Source organism: Oncorhynchus kisutch, linkage group LG18 (genome assembly GCF_002021735.2).
Source record: "Oncorhynchus kisutch isolate 150728-3 linkage group LG18, Okis_V2, whole genome shotgun sequence".
In the NCBI taxonomy this organism is placed as follows: Eukaryota; Metazoa; Chordata; class Actinopteri; order Salmoniformes; family Salmonidae; genus Oncorhynchus; species Oncorhynchus kisutch.
Window position 1 is genome coordinate 65,282,190 of NC_034191.2, and position 22,305 is coordinate 65,304,494.

The window sequence follows — 22,305 nt, forward strand, 5'->3', positions numbered from 1 at the left end:
TAAATCCACAATAATTGAGAATTTCAATAAGCATTTTTCTACGGCTGGCCATGCTTTCCACCTACCCCAGACAACAGCACTGCACCCCCAACAGCAACTCGCCATTTCTCCTTCTCCCAAATCCATTCAGCTGATGTTCTGAAAGAGCTGCAAAATCTGGACCCCTACAAATCAGCCGGGCTAGACAATCTGGACCCTTTCTTTCTAAAATTATCTGCCGAAATTGTTGCCACCCCTATTACTAGCCTGTTCAACCTCTCTTTCGTGTCGTCTGAGATTCCCAAAGATTGGAAAGCAGCTGCGGTCATCCCCCTCTTCAAAGGGGGGGACACTCTTGACCCAAACTGCTACAGACCTATATCTATCCTACCGTGCCTTTCTAAGGTCTTCGAAAGCCAAGTCAACAAACAGATTACCGACCATTTCGAATCTCACCATACCTTCTCTGCTATGCAATCTGGTTTCAGAGCTGGTCATGGGTGCACCTCAGCCACGCTCAAGGTCCTAAACGATATCTTAACCGCCATCGATAAGAAACATTACTGTGCAGCCGTATTCATTGATCTGGCCAAGGCTTTCGACTCTGTCAATCACCACATCCTCATCGGCAGACTCGACAGCCTTGGTTTCTCAAATGATTGCCTCGCCTGGTTCACCAACTACTTATCTGATAGAGTTCCGTGTGTCAAATCGGAGGGTCTGCTGTCTGGACCTCTGGCAGTCTCTATGGGGGTGCCACAGGGTTCAATTCTTGGACCGACTCTCTTCTCTGTATACATCAATGAGGTCGCTCTTGCTGCTGGTGAGTCCCTGATCCACCTCTACGCAGACGACACCATTCTGTATACTTCCGGCCCTTCTTTGGACACTGTGTTAACAACCCTCCAGGCAAGCTTCAATGCCATACAACTCTCCTTCCGTGGCCTCCAATTGCTCTTAAATACAAGTAAAACTAAATGCATGCTCTTCAACCGATCGCTACCTGCACCTACCCGCCTGTCCAACATCACTACTCTGGACGGCTCTGACTTAGAATACGTGGACAACTACAAATACTTTGGTGTCTGGTTAGACTGTAAACTCTCCTTCCAGACCCATATCAAACATCTCCAATCCAAAGTTAAATCTAGAATTGGCTTCCTATTTCACAACAAAGCATCCTTCACTCATGCTGCCAAACATACCCTTGTAAAACTGACCATCATACCAATCGTCGACTTTGGCGATGTCATTTACAAAATAGCCTCCAATACCCTACTCAACAAATTGGATGCAGTCTATCACAGTGCAATCTGTTTTATCAGCAAAGCCCCATATACTACCCACCATTGCGATCTGTACGCTCTCGTTGGCTGGCCCTCGCTTCATACTCGTCGCCAAACCCACTGGCTCCATGTCATCTACAAGACCCTGCTAGGTAAAGTCCCCCCTTATCTCAGCTCGCTGGTCACCATAGCATCTCCCACCTGTAGCACACGCTCCAGCAGGTATATCTCTCTAGTCACCCCCAAAACCAATTCTTTCTTTGGCCGCCTCTCCTTCCAGTTCTCTGCTGCCAATGACTGGAACGAACTACAAAAATCTCTGAAACTGGAAACACTTATCTCCCTCACTAGCTTTAAGCACCAACTGTCAGAGCAGCTCACAGATTACTGCACCTGTACATAGCCCACCTATAATTTAGCCCAAACAACTACCTCTTTCCCAACTGTATTTAATTTTTATTTATTTATTTATTTTTCTCCTTTGCACCCCATTATTTTTATTTCTACTTTGCACATTCTTCCATTGCAAAACTACCATTCCAGTGTTTTACTTGCTATATTGTATTTACTTTGCCACCATGGCCTTTTTTGCCTTTACCTCCCTTCTCACCTCATTTGCTCACATTGTATATAGACTTGTTTATACTGTATTATTGACTGTATGTTTGTTTTACTCCATGTGTAACTCTGTGTCGCTGTATCTGTCGAACTGCTTTGCTTTATCTTGGCCAGGTCGCAATTGTAAATGAGAACTTGTTCTCAACTTGCCTACCTGGTTAAAAAAAGGTAAAAAAAAAAAAAAATCTAGCTTGTCCTGCATTGCATATAATCGATGCGGTGCCTGTTAATTTCTCATAGAATCAGCCAACTTCGCCAAACGGATGATGATTTAACCACATTCGCGAAAAAAGCACTGTCGTTGTACCAATGTGTACCTAACCATAAACATCAATGCCTTTCTTTAAAATCAATACACAAGTATATCTTTTTTAAACCTGCATATTTAGTTAATATTGCCTGCGAACATGAATTTCTTTTAACTTGGGAAATTGTGTCACTTCTCTTGCTTTCCGTGCAAGCAGAGTCAGGATATATGCAGCAGTTTGGGCCGCCTGGCTTGTTGCGAACTGTGTGAAGACCATTTCTTCCTAAGAAAGACCATCATCATTAATTTGCCAGAATTGTACATAATTATGACATAACATTGAAGGTTGTGCAATGTAACAGCAATATTTAGACTTAGGGATGCCACCCCTTAGACAAAATATGGAACGGTTCCGTATTTCACTTAAAGAAAACGTTTTGTTTTCGAAAAGATAGGTCATTAATATGGTCAAATCCGGAAACTAAGGCTCGTATTTCTGTGTGTTATTATGTTATAATTAAGTCTATGATTTGATATTTGATAGAGCAGTCTGACTGAGCGGTGGTAGGCAGCAGAAGACTTTTAAGCATTCATTCAAACAGCACTTTCCTGCATTTTCCAGCAGTGCTTCAAGCATTGAGCTGTTAATGACTTCAAGCCTATCAACGCACGAGATTAGGCTGGTGTAATGTGAAATGGCTAGCTAGGTAGCGGGGTGCGAGCTAATAGCGTTTCAATCGGTGACATCACTCGCTCTGAGACCTTGAAGTAGTTGTTCCCCTTGCTCTTCAAGGGCCGCGGTTTATGTGGAGCGATGGATAACGATGCTTTGAGGGTGGCGGTTGTCGATGTGTTCCTGGTTCGAGCCCAGGTAGGGGCGAGGAGAGGGACAGAAGGTATAATATTACACTGGCAATACTAAAGTGCCTATAAGAACATCCAATAGTCAAAGGTATATGAAATACAAATGGTATAGAGAGAAGTAGTCCTAGAATTCCTAGAATAACTACAACCTAAAACTTCTTACCTGGGATTATTGAAGACTCATGTTAAAAGGAACCACCAGCTTTCATATGTTCTCATGTCCTGAGCAAGGAACTTAAACATTAGCTTTTTTACATGGCACATATTGCACTTTTACTTTCTCCAACACTTTTACTTTCTCCAACACTTTGTTTTTGCATTATTTAAACCAAATTGAACATGTTTCATTATTTATTTGAGGCTAAATTGATTTTATTGATGTATTAAGTTAAAATAAAAGTCTTCATTCAGTATTGTTGTAATTGTCATTATTACAAATAAATAAATAGAAATCGGCCGATTAATCAGTATCGGCTTGTTTTGGTCCTCGGTGTTGAAAAATCATAATCGTTCAACCTCTAGTCTGTTTCTCAAACTAGACACTAATGTACTTGTCCTCTTGCTCAGTTGTGCACCGGGGCCTCCCACTTCTCTTTCTATTCTGGTTAGCGCTGTTCTGTGAAGGGAGTAGTATACAGCGCTGTACGAGATCTTCAGTTTCTTGGCAATTTCTCACATGGAATGGCCATCATATCTCTCAGAACAAGAATAGACTGACGAGTTTCAGAAGAAAGTGCTTTGTTTCTGGCCATTTTGAGCCTGTAATCGAACCCACAAATGCTGATGCTCCAGATACTCAACTAGTCTAAAGAAGGACAGTTTTATTGCATCTTTAATCAGAACTAGTTTTCAGCTGTGCTACCATAATTGCAAAAGGGTTTTCTAATGGTCAATCAGCCTTTTAAAATTATAAACTTGGATTAGCTAACACAACGTGCCATTGGAACACAGGAGTGATGGTTGCTGATAATGGGCTTCTATACGCCTATATAGACATTCCATTAAATAAATCTGCCGTTTCCAGCTACAATAGTCATTTACAACATTAACAATATTTACACTGTATTTCTGATCAATTTGATGCTATTTTAACAGACCAAAAAATTGCTTTTCTTTCAAAAACAAGGACATTTCTAAGTTACCCCAAACTTTTGAACGGTAGTGTGTATATATACAATTGAAGTCGGAAGATTACATACACTTAGGTCGGAGTCATTAAAACTAGTTTTTCAACCACACAACCACAAATTCTTGTTAACAAACTATAGTTTTGGCCAGTCAGTTAGGACATCTACTTTCAGCTTAACAAGTAATTTTTCCAACAATTGTTTACAGAAAGATTATTTCACTTACAATTCACTGTATCACAATTCCAGTGGGTCAGAAGTTTACATACACTAAGTTGACTGTGCCTTTAAAGAGCTTGGAAAATTCCAGAAAATTATGTATTGGCTTTAGAAGATTCTGATAAGCTAATTGACATTATTTGAGTGAATTGGAGTTGTGGATGCATGTACCTGTGGACGCATTTCAAGGCCTACCTTCAAATTCAGTGCCTCTTTGCTTGACATCATTGGAAAACCAAAAGAAATCAGCCAAGACCTCAGAAAAAAAATTATAGACCTCCACAAGTCTGGTTCATCCTTGGGAGCAATTTCCAAACGCCTGAAGGTATCACGTTCATCTGTACAAACAATAGTATGCAAGTATAAACATCAAGGGACCACGCAGCCGTCATACCGCTCAGGAAGGAGACGTGTTCTGTCTCCTAGAGATGAACCTACTTTGGTGCGAAAATTGCAAATCAATCCCAGAACAACAGCAAAGGACCTTGTGAAGATGCTGGATGAAACAAGCACAAAAGTATCTATATCCACAGTAAAACGAGTCCTATATCGACATAACCTGAAAGGCCACTCAGCAAAGGAAGAAGCCACTGCTCCAAAACCGCCATAGAAATCCAGACTACGGTTTGCAACTGCATATGGAGACAAAGATCAAACTTTTTGGAGAAATGTCCTCTGGTCTGATGAAACAAAAACAGAACTGTTTGGTCATAATGACCATCATTATATTTGGAGGAAAAAGGGGGAGGCTTGCAAACCGAAGCACGGGGGTGGCAGCATTATGTTGTGGGAGGGCTTTGCTGCAGGAGGGACTGGTGCACGCCACAAAATAGATGGCATCACGAGGTAGGAAAATTATGTGGATAAATTGAAGCAACATCTCAAGACATCAGTCAGCAAGTTAAAGCTTGGTCGCAAATGGGTCTTCCCAATGTACAATGACTCCAAGCATACTTCCAAAGTTGTAAGGAGGCCTACAAGGAGGCCTACAAACCTGACTCAGTTACACCAGCTCTGTCAGGAGGAACGGGCCAAAATTCACCCAACTTATTTTGGGAAGCTTGTGGAAGGCTACCTGAAACGTTTGACCCAAGTAAAAATGTTTTAAGGCAATGCTACCAAATACTAATTGAGTGTTTGTAAACTTCTGACCCACTGGGTGATGAAATAAATAAAAGCTGAAGTAAATCATTCTCTCTACTATTATTCTGACATTTCACATTCTTCAAATAAAGTGGTGATCCTAACTGACCTAAGACAGGGAATATTTACTAGGATTAAATGTCAGGAATTGTGAAAAACTGAGTTTAAATGTATTTGGCTAAGATGTATGTAAACTTCCGACTTCAACTGTATAGATGTATGTATGTATGTAATGGTCATCTATGGCCATGCGAGACACACATCTGTTGACCCACGATGCACTGCCTGGTCAATAACTAACCATGAATCCCATAATGGATCCTTGGTTACCGTTGCAAACGCAGAGCACACACACTTCCCCTCTCACACAAACTAGCCATACACACAAATTCGCACTGGACTTGACTGACAGGTGTCGAAGAGGCGTGGCTAAAGGTGTTACAGGTCGTTATTGAATTTAGAGCACACACAACCACACACGCACAAACGCCTCGTCATTCGGCTCAGTGCTTTGTTCTTGTACTGACACCATTTCAATTTGCACCACAAATCTGCTGCATTTTCAGCCTGGCTGCCCAAAGAGCAAACCAGCTGTGAAATTGCCTCTCTAGGGAGCGAACAACCCCCCCCCACAACCTCGCTAACTACCCCCCTCACTCAATCTGTACACACACTCATATAGTAGGTGCACTTCCCTTTCTCATGCAAGTGAACCTGTAAAGTATGGGCTGAGAGGGAGAGAAACAAGGGGAGAGAGAGAGAGAACAGGGGAAGAAACAATTGTGGGAGAGCAAAGAGGGGGAGTGAAGATTGAAAGGGGATGAAAGGGAGAGAAAAACGGGGAGATAGCATACAAAATGGGTCTAAATAGCTAAACCACAGCCAACAGTCTAAAACAGACCACAAAAGCTCACGCAATAAACTGAACACGGTAAAATGACCCCCCCCACAACTACAATTAGTTTTCTATTCAGACAGGTACTGAGAGGTCAATGACTACATGACAAAATAAGTGTGTAACTAAGACAGTCTCGTGCTCAGTATGAAATTCATTCAGTAAATACAGCACATTCAGCCATCACTAGTACTAATCCATAAACACTGGAGCTACATCTAAAGGTTCCATGCCATACACTAAGTGTACAAACATTAAGCACACCTGCTCTTTCCATGACATAGACTGACCAGGTGAAAGAAATAATCCCTTATTGATATCACGTGTTAAATCAACTTCAGTGTCAGGTTAAAGAATGATTTTTAAGCCTTGAGGCATTGTGTTTGTGTGCCCTCCAGAGGGTGAATTGGCAAGACAACAGACTGGTAGATGGTAGTGGGTGCCAGGTGCACCGGCTGGGTTTTTCATGCTCAACAGTTTCCCATGTGTATCAAGAATGGTCCACCACCCAAAGGACATCCAGCCAACTTGACACAACTGTGGGAAACATTGGAGTCAACATGGGCCAGCATCCCTGTGGAACGCTTTCGACACCTTGTAGAATCCATGCCCCTGAGGGCAAAAGGGGGTGTAACTCAATATTAGGAAGATGTTGCTAATATTTTGTACACTTAGTGTATATTCCACCTAGACACTGCTAACCTGCAGATCCAGTTGACCCCTTACACACACACACCACTGTAGCTGCAAGAGAGAGGAGAGAGAAATCACTGTGTAGCTGTGCGTTGTGATATCTGATAGGGTTTAACTCAGACGTTGTAGCGTTGGGTTGAGTTCTCCCAGCGATCTGCTTCACAAGCCTCCATAATGAGTCAATATATGTAAATCTTTACTAGCCAAACACTGCAGGAAACAAAGACATTTAACTGGCGCTCCCGCTCGCTAGCGCAGCCCTGCACCAATGGGTAATTTCTCCCCATTCACAAGGCATAATTGCCTGCTATTTGAAGATATTCATGCTCAATTTTTGAAATTAATTTCAATTGGGGGGAAATGTAGAAATGTCAGCTTCAGTGAAAGGGATTTGATTTCAATTATCCTCGCTCAAAGGCCCTGTGATTTCCAAATACACTTAAGCGAAATTATGACAAGAATTTTTGTTCGGTGAATTTCAGTGTTTAAAGAGCGATTAGGCGATAATGGGGCGGCTTTGAGCCGGGAGTGAATGCAGCCGTCTCCCTCTGAAAGGCACTCAATTATCTCTGATTGCTCCAGCTATAATGTATCAAATAGAGATACCTGCTATTGCCGTAATTTGTGTGAAAATTAACATGCTGCAATTTCCACTAGAGAGGAAAAAAGAGCTTTAATGGGCGCCTGAACGTACATCAATAAAACTGAGTGAGAAAGAGAGAGGGAAGCAGGGAGAGAAAGATAGATAGGGAGAAAGACAGGGAGGGAGGGAGAAAGAGGGAGGGAGTGAGAGAGAGAGGAAGAAAGAGGGAGGAGAGGGACAGGAGAGAGAAAAAAAGAGTGGGAGGGGACTGAGCGCATTGGCTAAACCGAAAATGAAAGGGAAAAAAGAAGCGATAGAGAAACAGAAAATGAGAGAGAAACAGCGCATCAGATACAAAACGAAAGCAAGGGAGGGGGAGATTGTTAAAGAGGGAGAGAGAAAGAGAATTTAATTTACTGAAAATATTACAAATTGCACCTGTGCATAACTCCCTCAAATTACTAACCAATCAACAAGAGTGGCTATTACTCCTCTATTACATGGAGATCAGAGTGAGGAAGAGAGTAGGGCGAGAGAGAGACAGATAATGGGGGGGGGGGGGCAAGGGAGGGAATATGAGAAGGGGAGAGAGGGAGGTAGCGGGAGGGGGAGAGAGAGCAAGCAGAAAACACATCACTGACAGAGACAGGAACGAGGCTGTGGAATGAAGAGTAGGAAGAGGATAGAGGGATAAGATAAAGGAGAAGAAGGGTGGAGGCAAAGGGGAGAAAGAGGGGATGACGGATGAGATAGAGAACGAGAAAAGGATGGAGGAATGAAAGTACAAGAGGGGAGAAAGAGGGAGAGAGAACAGAAAGGTGGGAGCAAGTGGGCGAGGAGCAAAAGGGAGGAAGGCTGAAGGAGGAATGGAGGGAGCAGGGGAGAAGAGGAGGGACGGAGGGAGCGGAGCAGAGAAGAGGTGGGTTAAGGGTAGAGGGGTGAGTTAAATGTTTTATTCAGCCAGCAGTTTAAAGTGGCAGGGCCCTCAGGCACAGAGAAGGACGCCTAAGTGGCCGTGGTGACAAGACAAATTGGCCTTTTGGGTTTCAACCTGTCGCCACACAACCCTACACACTGCTAGAGAGAGATAGAGGGAGAGAGAGATAAGAGGAGGGAGAGAGGATGAGGGGGGAAAAGAGGGGGAAGAAGGGGGAGAGAGAAGAGGGAGGAAGAGGGGAAAGAGAGCTTGGGGAGAGAAAGGGGGAGGATCGACAGAGAGAGAAGCTTGTAGCTTGTAGGGAAGGAGGAAGAAAGTGGAAGAGTGAAAAAGAGCAGAAAAAGGGAGAGAACTACAGGAGAAAAATACATTGAAAAGTCAGGGATAAAACGAGAGGGAAAGAGACGTCAGATCAAGTGAAGGCAGAGAAACATAGAAAAACATCTACCCTTCAGGCTAACCTGGTCTTCATAAAGGAGACAGTTTAAAAACGACCAGTACCCTCCTACAGACACACACTCAAGGCCGTAAGAGGCCTGTGTAGAGAACAGAGGATACCCTTATCAGTGTGTGTATGTTGTACTTCAACATGAATTACAAATGTGTGTGTTGGGAAGGCCTGTATAAGAATCTCATTAAAGTATGAACACAACAGTTGAGGCAAGGACAGGGTGGGAGGGAGGGAGAGTGAAAGAGGAGAAATATGGAGGGGAGGTAAATAAAAAGGAGAGCAAAAACAAGGGAACGTGAAAGGGGAGTGAGAAGAGATCATTTAGACCATGTGAATTGAGGAAAGGATGAGAGAAGAGGACGAGAGGAGAGGACGCAAGATGGAAGCGGAGGACTGAGACAAGGAGGGGACAAGAAGAGAAGGGGATGAGAGAGGAGAAAAGGATGCGAGAAGAGGATGAGAGAAGAGAACGAGAGCTCAGTAGCTTTTAAAATGGCTCTACAGCACCATCACCTGGACAAACCATCCAACATCGATAAGAGTGAGTGTGTGGGTACACATCCAGTGTGTTTATGCAAGTGGATTATGTGTGTGGTGTGTTAGTGTGTCTCTTACCTCTGGTTTGAGTGTAGATCGGGTGCAGGCAGGACAGATGGGTCCAGATCTGGAGAAGGAGATAGGCAGCCTCCTAGTCCGGTTCTGACAGGCCTGGTCCTCACACACCAACCAACCCTGACATGGAGAGAGGGATAGGAATGAAGAGGGATTGGGGGGTGAAGCGAGATGGCATGAGAGAGGGACAGAGAGACAGACAGAGAAGGATGGGGAGAGAGAAGCAGAGGAAATATAATAATTTTTACAACTTTGTATTCATATCAAGGAAACTTTAAAAAATGAGGCTAACTTGCTGGAAACAATTACATAATTATCTGCCTAAATACACATAGATAAACTTTCTCCCGCCTTCTCCCTAAATTGCATATTCTCAAATTTTCCAAGACAACCCCTGTGTGTGAATAAGGCACATCTGCTTGAGCCTGGGGGTCCTTCCCTTTTCAGACAGGCAGAGCAGAGGGCAGCAGGTGGTTAGGCCCCCTGGGGTGAGTCAGTGGCCTTGGACAGGTGCAGAACTTACTCCCTCTGTTCCCCTCCCCCCCAATATCTCCCTGGCCTGCCCTTTCGTGTTGGGGTTATTACCCAAATAATAACAGTTCCCAAGACATCAAACCCCTTACTACATACTGCACCTGTCCTATCACCTCACAAACCAAAGCATCCCACACACACACACACACACAACGACCCAGTTGATCACTCTAAGGGTGAGCCACACACCCCTATGCACCCGTCACCCCATAACTCTCCCAGATATACTAGGCCACAGAGAAAAGGAGGAAATATGGAGGTCTCTTTTCCTCTGTATCAATTACAATCATAGAGTAGACAGATAAACTGAAGGGTCTATTGTACTGTTATCAATCTCATTAACCTGGCTGCAAACACACACACACACACACACACACACACACACACACACACACACACACACACACTATTGTGGTGAATATTATCAGAGCCAACAGAGCAGTTTAATGTCCCATGATCCTCGTGTCTGTGGCGGTTGGCAATGTTTAGATAACGTCTCTGGCCCAGGGGGTTGTGGGTAATGCTGTGAACTCTGGGAGATTTTAATTGAATTGGGACATATGTGTGTGTTTGGTTTTCGTTTATAGGCGATTGGCGGGATGCTGTGTGTGTGTGTTCATTAGGGATGTTATTGCCTGACTGTCTGATCCCAGAGTCTCCTGAGGACATAAGCCTAAACACACAGCACTGTTCCCATGGGCTGGAGATGCATGCGAAAACACACACGAGAAAGTGTATATTAACTGATAAAGTCCTGCGGGTCTTTGAGTGAAACTGAGCAAGAGGAGAGAAAGAGAGAAAAACATTAAGCCAGAGAGAGAGCAAGAAGGAGATGGGGGGGCTGATAATGACATAATTACAGCAGTCACTACCTGACACACTGAATCCAGCCGTCAGATGACTTCCACACCATTTAACTAAACAGATTAAACTGCAGTGAGACAAGACACAGAAACTAGCCTACACTCCCTCCCTCTCCATCCCTAGTCCTCTCTCCTTTCTGTTCTCCTTTCACCCTCTCATTTGCACCTCATCCCATTTCTCCTCTCCCTCTTTTCTAACATGCTCCCCCTTTCTTCCCCTGTCCAACTCTCTACCACCTTTTCTCCCTCCATCCAGGGTGTGATAATGAGGCAGATAGTTGACTTTGTGGAGGGTTACTGTTTCACACAGTGATCTCAGACCAGTGGAACTCAACACACAGGAATCAACCTGGCGCGCGCACATACACACTATTTTGACTGGTGGTTCTCAGGATAAAAGGACGAGAGAGAGAGAAGAGACAAGAGGTTCTAGCTTGTAAGGAAATCAATCCTGCCAGCTCTAGAGTTGAATAGGTCTGAAACCAGTCCACTTTTGTAGACAAAGCACGCAACCACGCAGGCAGGGACACGCACACACACAAACACGCACTCACCTCTCACTCTCTGAATAGAGCTGAAACCAGTCCACTTTGTACATCCTCCGCTTAATCAAAGCGGCTCCATTCAGCAATTTGACCTTTTGTTCAAAATAGGATTATCACCTTCTTCTCTATTTATTCCCTCCCTCCCTCAGCCAGTTTCCAGGGGTGACCCACATGACGAGAGTAATTGCAATAATTTGTTAAACGCCATGGCAACGGGTGTTTGAAAGGGGTAAATAAGAGGGGGGTCGGAATGACAAAACGAACCAACGACACTCGGGGGGGGAGTGAGAAAGATAGATGGAGAGGAAGATTGATGGAGAGGAAGAGGCAGAAGAGAGAGGGATCAGTGTTTGGCCAGTCTACCAGAGCAGGTTTATTGATAATAGCGGGGGGGTTTAACGTCTCTGTAGGAACACACGCGCACAGAGGTGCAGGCCAGGGCTTTCAGTCTATCTGGCCAGACAAACAACTCCATTTGAGCTCTCCCTTCGTCTGAAAGAAATCCTTAATTACCACTCTTCATCGCCCCCTCTGTGTGTTTATACACACGTGTATTCCTAGAGTGTGTGTGTGTGTGTGTGTGTGTGTGTGTGTGTGTGGTGTTAGTATTCAGTGACAGCAGCTGTTTCACATATTACAAAGGGGGCTAGGGGCTCGTTCCCTGAGAGAGAGTGTATGTGTGTTTTTTGGGGGCACATTCGCCCCACTAATTGATTTCTGCTCAGCACTGTGGGAGAGTAACACCCCCTCCCCTACCTCCACACAATGCTCAATCTAAAAGACTAGCAGGCAACGCCACTCAAATCTTCCACTGCATTCCACAACCCTGAAGACAGCATCAACGCTAGTTCTAGAAAACATACGAGTTCTACTAAGCAAAAAGTTCTGAAACCAATACAGAGTTCCAGAACAGTTCTAAAACCCTCCACACTATTTCTCCAACTAAAGATATCCAAATACAAGCTCCAGTCAGAGCCTGACTACTACAGTGAGCACAGTGTAGTGTATTCCAAGAAAGCACTAAAGCCTGAAAGAACTAAATGAAGTCCATTTGCAGAAGGGCGAGGGGAAAGGCCATTGTTCGGCATTCAGTAGAGAGTAGGAATAAATTCTAATAGTAAATCTGAGCAGGACAAAACTGCCTGCAATAAACCACACACACATCTCTCTCTCTCCCCCCTCTTACACACCCCCATTGGTACTCACGCTGTAGTATTTCCTGATGTGCTTGCGGATGTCCAGTAGCAGCTTGTTGCTGATGTGTGTGGGGTAGTCCAGAGGACGCCCCCCACAGGTCGGGTTGCAGCATCGCAGCAGAGCCGGCTCCACCATCGTACCCTACACACAAACAGGATGGGACTTTGTCAGCACAGCGCTGGCGCGCGCACACACTCACACACAGGACCAGTCAAAGCCGGCTCTCCAGGTTTATCAGTGGAGAACTCAGGACTGTAGGAATCATGCAGCACCACATATAGGCAGATCAAGTAGACCCCCAGCCAATCTCCCCAGCCTGCAGACCCCCAGCCAATCTCCCCAGCCTGCAGACCCCCAGCCAATCTCCCCAGCCTGCAGACCCCCAGCCAATCTCCCCAGCCTGCAGACCCCCAGCCAATCTCCCCAGCCTGCAGACCCCCAGCCAATCTCCCCAGCCTGCAGACCCCCAGCTAATCTCCCCAGCCTGCAGACTCCCAGCCAATCTCCCCAGCCTGCAGACTCCCAAGCTCCAGCCAATCTCCCCACTCATTCACCTGTCAGAACAGGCTTTCATAGGCACCTACCTGGACTGCGAACACAATGGAAATTCCACAACTAGTAGCTAACTACTTCCTATCTGCTAAGGCCTAAACCATGTTCTCAATTAGTCAGTGACAGGACTGGGGTGTGTCTAAACAGGGCTATGCATTTATTGCACTGATACACACATTTCCACACAGTGGTACATCCACACAGTAGTAGTGGTATTCCTACAGGGTTTCCCTGCTTTTACAGAAATGGTGGATGGGGAGTTGGGACTGACAGCCGGATGGCAGGACACATACAGCAAAAGTTTGAAGTTGGGTTTTCATCCCCAGGAGATGACTAGAAAACATCAATAGATTTTCCCTCCCTCGCCCTCTGTTTCTTCTCTTCTCTGGTTTTGATAACAGCCATCTACCTCGCTCTATTTGATGTTCTCTTCCTCTCCCCCGTCTGTCTTTCCCATTCCCTCCAGCTCTTCTCCTCTCTTGCCACCCCCTTTCAATCTCCCTGGCCTCTTTCCTTCACTCCCCCTGTATCTCAAGTCAAGGCCCGCCTGAGTTGTTAGACCATGTTACCACTAATTAACGTACCACCTTATCAGTGTGTGTGATGTAAAAACCATGGGAGGACAAACGGAGGGGAAAGTGTCAGCTTCAAGAGTTTCTCTGCGACAAGAGAAAGCTGTGTCCGTCTAACTCCATTACTGAGTGATAAGAAAATACACACCTCCCTTTTCCAGTGACCTCGGTTCAGGAATGGCTGTAGTAGGTGGGTAGGAGTGTGATGTGAGTGAGTGAGAAAAAGCACAAAAGACAGATCGAGATGGAGAGTGTGTGTATAGGGGTTTAGGAGCCTTTAAGTGCAGGAGTGTAAACTGTCAATGAACACAGACTGTGTGTATGAGTCAGTCCTGTCTAAAAATAAGACATGAGGTACAACACTGAAAGACTATAGCATACTTCACAGGAAGTATCAAACGTGTGTGTACGTACCGCTCCCTCAAACACATTGTCGTAGACGTTATCAGTGGTACAGAGAGGGCAGGTGAATGTGAAGCGTTCACAGTCTTTATATTTCTCCTCATCAGTGAGTTGGACCGGAGCTCCTAGGAACCCATCTCCCTCCTCCTCTCTCTGCCCCTGCTGCTGGGCCCGGAACTGACTGGGGTCCAGACCTGGGGAACACACACACAATCAATCACAATATCTACAGACGGTATTGGCGCCAGTTATAAACACACTGCTACTGAACAAACACACAAAACCAGTCTGAGGCAGAACCAATCAAGACTACATTGTCTGAATGTGTGTGGCAATGCACAAGGTTGAAGTTGACATACAGTGCATTTGGAAAGTATTCAGACCCCTTAACCTTTTCCACATTTTGTTGCATTACAGCCTTATTCTAAAACAGATGAAATATTTTCCCCCCTCAATCTACACAAAATACTGCATAATGACAGAAAAAAAAATGTATTACAAATTTAAAAAATGGAAATATCACATTTACATAAGTATTCAGACCCTTTACTCAGTACTTTGTTGAAGCACCTTTGGAAGCGATTACAGCCTTGAGTCTTCTTGGGTATGATGCTACAAGCTTATCTGTATTTGAGGAGTTTCTCCCATTCTTCTCTGCAGATCCTCTTAAGCACTGTCAGGTAGGATGGGGATAGTCACTGCACAGCTATTTTCAGGTCTCTCCAGAGATGTTCGATCGGGTTCAAGTCCGGGCTCTGGCTGGGCCACTCAGGGACATTCAGAGACTTGTCCCGAAGCCACTCCTGCATTGTCTTGGCTGTGTGCTTAGGGTCATCGCCCCAGTCTGAGGTCTTGAACATTCTGGAGCAGGTTTTCATCAAGAATCTCTCTGCACTTTAGTCAGGATTGAGGGAAAGATGAACGGTGCAGTCTCCTAGTATCTGCCTCTGAAAAACATACCCACAGCATGATTCTGCCAACACCATGCTTCACCGTAGGGGTGGTGCCAGGTTTCCTCCAGACATGATGCTTGGCATTCAGGCCAAAGATTTCAATCATGGTTTCATCAGATCAGAGAATCTTGTTTCTTATTGTCTGAGTCCTGTAGGCCCCTTTTGGCCTGCGATTCTTTTAGGTGCCTTCTAGCAAATTCCAAGTGTGCTGTCATGTGACTTTTACTGAGGAGTGGCTTCCATCTGGCCACTCTATCATAAAGGCCTGATTGGTGGAATGCTGCAGAGATAGTTGTCCTTCTGGAAGGTTCTCCCATCTCCACAGAGGAACTCTAGAGCTCTGTCATACTGACCATCGGGTTCTTGGTCACCTCCCTGACCAAGGCCCTTCTCCCACGATTGCTCAGTTTGGCCAGGCAGCCAGCTCTAAGAAGAGTCTCGGTGGGACCAAACCTCTTCTATTTAAGAATGATGGAGGCCACTGTGTTCTTGGGGACCTTCAATGCTGCAGAAATTTGTTGGTACTCTTCTCCAGATCTGTGCCGACACAATCCTGTCTCGGAGCTCTACAGACAATTCCTTTGACCTCATGGCTTGGTTTTTGCTCTTGACACTCACTGTCAACTGTATGACCTTACATAGACAGGCGTGTGCCTTTTCAAATAATTTCCAATCAATTGAATTAAACACAGGTGGACAACAATCAAGTTGTAGAAACATCAAGGATGATCAATGGAAACAGGATGCAGCTAAGCTCAATTTCGAGTCTCATAGCAAAGAGTCAGAATACTTACATAAAGAAGGAATTTCATTTTTCTATTTTTAAAACATTTGCAAAAATGTCTAAAAACCTGTTTTCACTTTGTCATCATGGGATATTGTGTGTAGATTAATGGACATTTTTTGTTCATAAATTTTAGAATAAGGCCGTAAAGTAACAAAATGTGTTAAAAGTCAAGGGGTCTGAATACTTTCCGAATGCAATTCAAATGTCAAATTAAAAATGCATATATCAAGGCCAGCAAAAAAAAGTGCTCAAAAGTAAGGAATATCGCACAGCATCACGTTGACTAGGCTGGATGCTGTGACAGAATTGAGTTGCCTAACTCATCTATCTTCTCGATCCACAGGACATAAAACAATATAGAGGTAAGACAGATTTTGAGAGGTAGTACTTTTATATTTTACCATATGCTGTTAATAATAATAAAAAATTCCTGTTCTTTTTCGAAGATTTCACAAAACATGGGGTCGCATTTGCTTTCAGAAATCTGCCTTTTCAAAACGCAGACATAGAAAAAATCTGTAATGAAAAAGATTTAATCTGCATTTTATATTGAAAGTCAGCGTTTTTTTTGCTTCAAAAGAGTGGTAAGGGGAGTGCAATTCATTTTGTTTCTATTTTCAAAGCTTATTACATTTAATACAGCTTGTGTCATGCCAATTAAGCTTTTAGCGACCCGTGGAATAAACTTGACCATCACAATATGTAAATCCTCAAAGTTGCTGCGAGAAAGCTGCACGGCTGTCAGAGCTCGGTGATATCGGATGTATTAGGTTACGAAATCCGACTTTGTTGATATACTGTTAATCAAAAGTTAGAAAACCCCTACTGAACGATTCAGAACATTAATAAATCATATTTGTCTTGGTAAAATGTATTTTAAAACATAAGGAAGTGATATTTTATCACCAAATCACTCTGGGGAGAGTGGGTGGACAGAACCCTAACATATGGTATGGTGGAGACTGTAGAGGAAAAGGTAGAGAGGAAGGACAGAGAGAGCGCAGATCGTGAGAGAGGTGTGATAAAAACAAACCGGAAATATCCGATTTTTGTAAGGATGCCAAAACAATCAAATCACTGTGTGTGTGCAAGCAGCTGAGATAATCATATCATTAGAAGCTGAGCAGCTGAACACCCATTTGGTATTCCCAGGTGAACCCAAACACTGACACAGAGAAAACACACACCTTCCGTGGCTAAGTGAATAATGTGTTAGTAAATCAGTGTTGAGAACTAGGCCACAGAACCCCCCACCTCCCCTATAGCAACATACACAGTGCCATCTACAGACAGAATGTGAAGACCAAGGACACAGGTTTCTGTTAAGAACTATTCATCTTCTGGCTCTCATCTCTAAGGCCAGGATTGTTTCCAGACCATGTGACCTTATCAGGGAAAACTTCAGGCACCAGGCCAGGAAAGCCTCTACAATTCATACCTACTCTAATAATAGTGAAACAGTGCTGAGAACTGAGACCCACCCAGCCATGAAGCGATGAGGACCCCGTCGATACCCTCGATGGGCTCACAGATCCTGCCCACCACGGGGTGCACCTGCTGGGCAAGGTAGTACTGGGTGTCCAGGCTCAGCCCGGCCTGCTTCTGGAGCTGCTCCAACGCGTAGGCCCTCTGACTGGCTGCCAATGTAGAACCATCCTGGTGGAGAGAAGAGAGGGAGAAGGGAGAAAGGGTCAGAAACACTTCTGACTGAAAGTCCCTCTCCAAAAACACACATCTGTAAACTCATAATACACTTGCCATCACACACACACTCCCACATCACTACCTGGCAGATGATGTAGGAGACCGTGTCTCCAGCTTTAACCCTTCGTCCGCTCTGAGAGTTGATCCACAGAGCCACGTGAACATGAGGAAGAGACTTCTTGTCTGGGTAGTCCTGGGGGTCCTTAGTCAGGGCCTGGGAGAAGGGAGGGGAGATGAGGGAGAGAAAAAGAGGGAGAGAGCAAGGGTGGGGTGATGAGGGAGAAAAAGAGGGAGAGGATACAGTGGGCATTGATACAGACTCACACTGTAGAAACGCACACCAACGCAAAGAATGTTGAAAAAAACACACACCTTGTGTATCTCATACTGGTTGAGCGGAATGGTTCTGTTAGCGACCTTCTCTCCCAAATCCACAAGATGACGCTGGATGTTCTCCACGATGACATCCCGGTTCTGGTCCGACAGGATTTGACCAATCACATAGCTGAGAAAGAGGTGGAGGAGGAAGATGGGTAGAATCAGATCATTGATTAACATTGCCACGACTCAGGGGAATCAGCCAGAGCAAGGTTTGAACCAGCCAACCCTGCAGCAACAGCAAACACACTACCTTCTGTGCCAAAATGGTTGAGACATCTTGGCATTATACAAGAGGAAGAAGGGGATGAGTGGAAGTACAGTATATAGCGTTCTCCAGTTGACAAGTCCACCTACTTGCCACACTCCTTGGCGAGGTCACACCAGTCCCTTCTTACGATGTCCAGCCCCTTGAGTTCCTGCTTGGTGCTGTAGCGGCCATCCCCCAGCGGCTCCACCACCAGGGCGGCGTACTTCTTCTTCTTTAGCAGCAGCAGAGACTTGAACACCCCGTCGATGTCAATCTCCAGGAGCTTGTAGAGCTTGTTCACCTCAGCTTTCACCTGGGGAAGACACAGGCAATGTCAATCTCTCTTTATCCATCTGGCATTCTGTTCTCTCAATTCCACTTTCCATGCCTTTATTTCACCATCAACTCACAAAATATAACTGTTGGAGTTTGATTACGATGGAATCTCTTTCTCTTTCTCCCTTTCCTTACCTTGTTTCCTAGTTTGTAGACCTCCTCCAGACTGGAGCTGTTGGTGTTGATCATGATGGAGTCTGTGTCGCCGTAGATCACTTCCAGGTTCATCTGACACACACAGGAAGTCAGAGGTGAGGAGTGGGGTCTAAAGTATTACTGCGTTCGAAATGGTATGGCAATTCCCTATTTAGTGCAAGTCTTTTAACCAGAGCCCTGGCTAAAAGAAGTGCACTATATAGAAAATAGGGTGACATTTTGTGCGCACCACCTAGCTCTTGGTCATCAGTAAGGATATTGTTACATTGTTCTTTCTAACATGGCCATGTAGTGACTACTGGTGAGGTATTCCATTGATCAGTTAGGTTTAGAGTACAACAAGTACTCACCTTCTGAACCATGTCTTTGGTGTGCATCAGGATCTAAAGGAAACACAGTATAGAACATCATGAATACAAAAGCACTCAAATAGCATAATGAACTGTCAAGTAGGGCTGTTGCATGACTGCTGTCAAATTCCACGTGACTGTTGAGTCACGGTAACCTCCTCTTATGCACTCTGTACATGCGTTGGTAGTACTCAACTCACTAACGACCATCAGGTCCTAATGCCCTGGTACTCAGGGCTCTACTGTCCCTCCATCAGGTCCTAATGCCCTGGTACTCAGGGCTCTACTGTCCCTCCATCAGGTCCTAATGTCCTGGTACTCAGTGCTCTACTGTCCCTCCATCAGGTCCTAATGGCCTGGTACTCAGGGATCTATTGTCCCTCTAACCACTCTGACATCAATGCAAATGCGATGGAAAATCAAACATTTATCAAGAGTCTCATGCTCTTAAAACTGACCATGATTATTATTATTTTTTACCTCACTGTGATGATAAATGTGAAGAAAAGAGTTCAACAATAGGTTGAAACTCAGTAGAAAACATGGTTGTTGTGGATGTTGTTTCAAAGGCAAACAACACTAATGGACAGCACTTTAAGGTGATTCATTCAAAGCATTTAAGACGTTGCATGTAGAACACCCATACGCACATTAGACCTTATGCACATGCCTATTTGAGCTCAAGCATTTTAAAAAATCATTTAAAAAAATTAACTAATAATAATGATTGTACCGTTATACAATACCTAGCCTAATATCCTACCGCATATGCCCAGTCTATACTCTAAAATAAAACAATTATAGTAATCACCCTTGAGTGTGGACTGTATTATTCTGCATACTGGATGGACTGGTTACCTTATGCTACTACGCTCCAAACTTTCTATGCACGAGTCTGGGAGAGAACGCATAGGGCCTATGTTGGTTCACTGATTGTGTAGAGTGGCTTACAGAGTTAGTCTACTATTATAGTGAATTTGTATTGTATACACTGTGTGTGTTTGTAAATATACTTTATTATTTTTCTCCCCACTGTCTGGACTGTGGCCCATCTAATGATTTCAATGTAAGAAAAATCCGCTGTTTTTGCATCTTTGTGTGTGCATGTGTGCGCGCGAGGGCACGCGTAAATCCTTGGTGATTTGCTATTAAATGGAGGATAATTGGCTAATAGGGCCATTAGTCTCGCTGCAACGGGCCTTCAAACCCACACACACACACACACACACAGCGAGCCTAATGACTCCTAATGGCCTCAATAGCCAACAGAGTGAGTGACGGACCATAGAGTGGGAATGAAAAAACAGATGAAGCGAGCGAGAGAACGAATGGAGCTGTGCTCAAATGGGGACAGGCAAAGAGAAAAAGAGAAGAAACACAGTGAAACCAAGAGTGAAGTGTCCGTTCAAATGCATCACGGAAAGGTGTAAGAGAAAAATGGACAGAATAAGGAAGAGAGAGAGAGAGTCTGAGGGATAGATGGACAGACATTAAGGCACTAGGGCCTGTGTCCTCTGTAGCAGATGGACCCTAACAGGTGGGGGTTAAGTGTGTGTGTACAGTGCAAGGATCAGGGATGCTAATCTGAGGGTGGGGTAAGAGTGACTGGGTGCAGTTTGACCTGACACCAGCAACATGTCCCTTCACACCCCCCCAGGGTTTCTGTTAGCCGGTAGTAGCCGACTTTTTGCCGATAAAAAAACCCGAAAGGCGATAAATAAAATCTCCGCTGGGCAATTGTCCGGGAGAAGAAATCGCATCACAAAATAACGCTATTTATCCTATTCATTATTGAAAATACCAGTCAATGTAAATACATGCTTATCGATCTATGGGTTAATTTGCATGAATTTGTGGAATTAAATTGGAGCATGCGCATACAGCCTAGTTTCAGCTTAAAATCTGTCAGACAGCACATGAGTTGCAGCTACAGCTTGCTGCTGGAGTGAAATGTGTTCTATAAGCCCAATCATATCAGAGGAACAATTATGAATTTAATCATGTTAAAAACAGTTTTGATAGTCACGATTTAAAAAAAGCTACCATTTATATTTTTTCTCAACTGGTAATCGAAGCACACTTCCCATTCAAGTGCATATAATGGTAGGCAGGCTTCAGAGCGTCACATACCACTTTGCAATGAGCAGTACGCTTTTAATGGCTTGAAACATGAACGTTTTAGTACATTATGAGGCATGTTGACCTTGCTTCAAAGTAGCCTAGCCAAAATACGACCAAACACGGAGGCAACTATTTTATAAACATTTCCTTTCCATATGCCAATGAAACTCGTAGCTTCTCTCTTATGTTCCATTTGTTTTCAAATTAACTTTCATTGTCATGTAGCCAAAGGCACAATCCTAGTCATATTAGCAACCCATTAGCAACCCATCCCCTCTTTCTACATTCCTAACAAATATTTTCATCTCAGTCTCATGAAACCGCTCAGGTGAGGAGCGCTTTTGACAATGGTGTCATCCTCCTAATAGCATTATGGAATGAACATTCACGAGTAGCCGACTACCTCGTGCGTATACTGCTCTTAAAATGTTAATAAATTGTTTATCAGCATTTTAAGCTAAACATTCATATGTTGCTGTTTTTAATTTAAAACATTTTTTAAAATGTAGCCTACGCTTACTAGTTGTATGAATTTGGGCTCTATCGTCCCACAACTGTCCTCGAATTTGTTTGGAATAGGCTATTTCTTTCTCGCAAAGAATGACAAGCTGACCAATAGAATAGGTTAACTTTTCTATTACGGGGAATAAAAGATTGACAGAGTAGTGATTTTGCTGTTCGTTACTCGTCTTGCTGGTTGAGGAAAAGTAAATGGACAGTTATTCTAACATTCAAATTCGCATCGGATTTCAGTAATGAGCACGCATGCAGTTGCTTCCTCAAGATGCATGTTCTGTTAAGATGAATTATCATAATCTGTCATTCTGAGCACCGTGGGTGGACGCCCTAAATCAGGCACCCAATGCATATGGGTCTGGTAAGTTTCTCAAATGTCCAGTAAAATAAAATGCTGCAGGTCAAATGTCAGGTGCCACATTTCCTGATCTGAAA

At 44.2% G+C, this 22,305-nt stretch overlaps 1 protein-coding gene across 1 annotated transcript in view; it reads right to left on the bottom strand.

The window, feature by feature from the left end:
• Nucleotides 1-22,305, bottom strand: part of pola1 (polymerase (DNA directed), alpha 1) — a 99,138-nt gene that overhangs the window by 21,492 nt on the left and 55,341 nt on the right. Inside the window, exons 27-35 of the mRNA XM_020509031.2 lie at nt 19,234-19,266; nt 18,863-18,955; nt 18,499-18,704; nt 18,136-18,268; nt 17,846-17,977; nt 17,541-17,715; nt 14,332-14,513; nt 12,803-12,934; nt 9,658-9,774 (exon numbers count right to left, since the gene is read on the bottom strand). Of these exons, the coding sequence (XP_020364620.1) occupies nt 9,658-9,774; nt 12,803-12,934; nt 14,332-14,513; nt 17,541-17,715; nt 17,846-17,977; nt 18,136-18,268; nt 18,499-18,704; nt 18,863-18,955; nt 19,234-19,266 (1,203 nt within the window). The remainder of the gene's footprint in view (nt 1-9,657; nt 9,775-12,802; nt 12,935-14,331; nt 14,514-17,540; nt 17,716-17,845; nt 17,978-18,135; nt 18,269-18,498; nt 18,705-18,862; nt 18,956-19,233; nt 19,267-22,305) is intronic.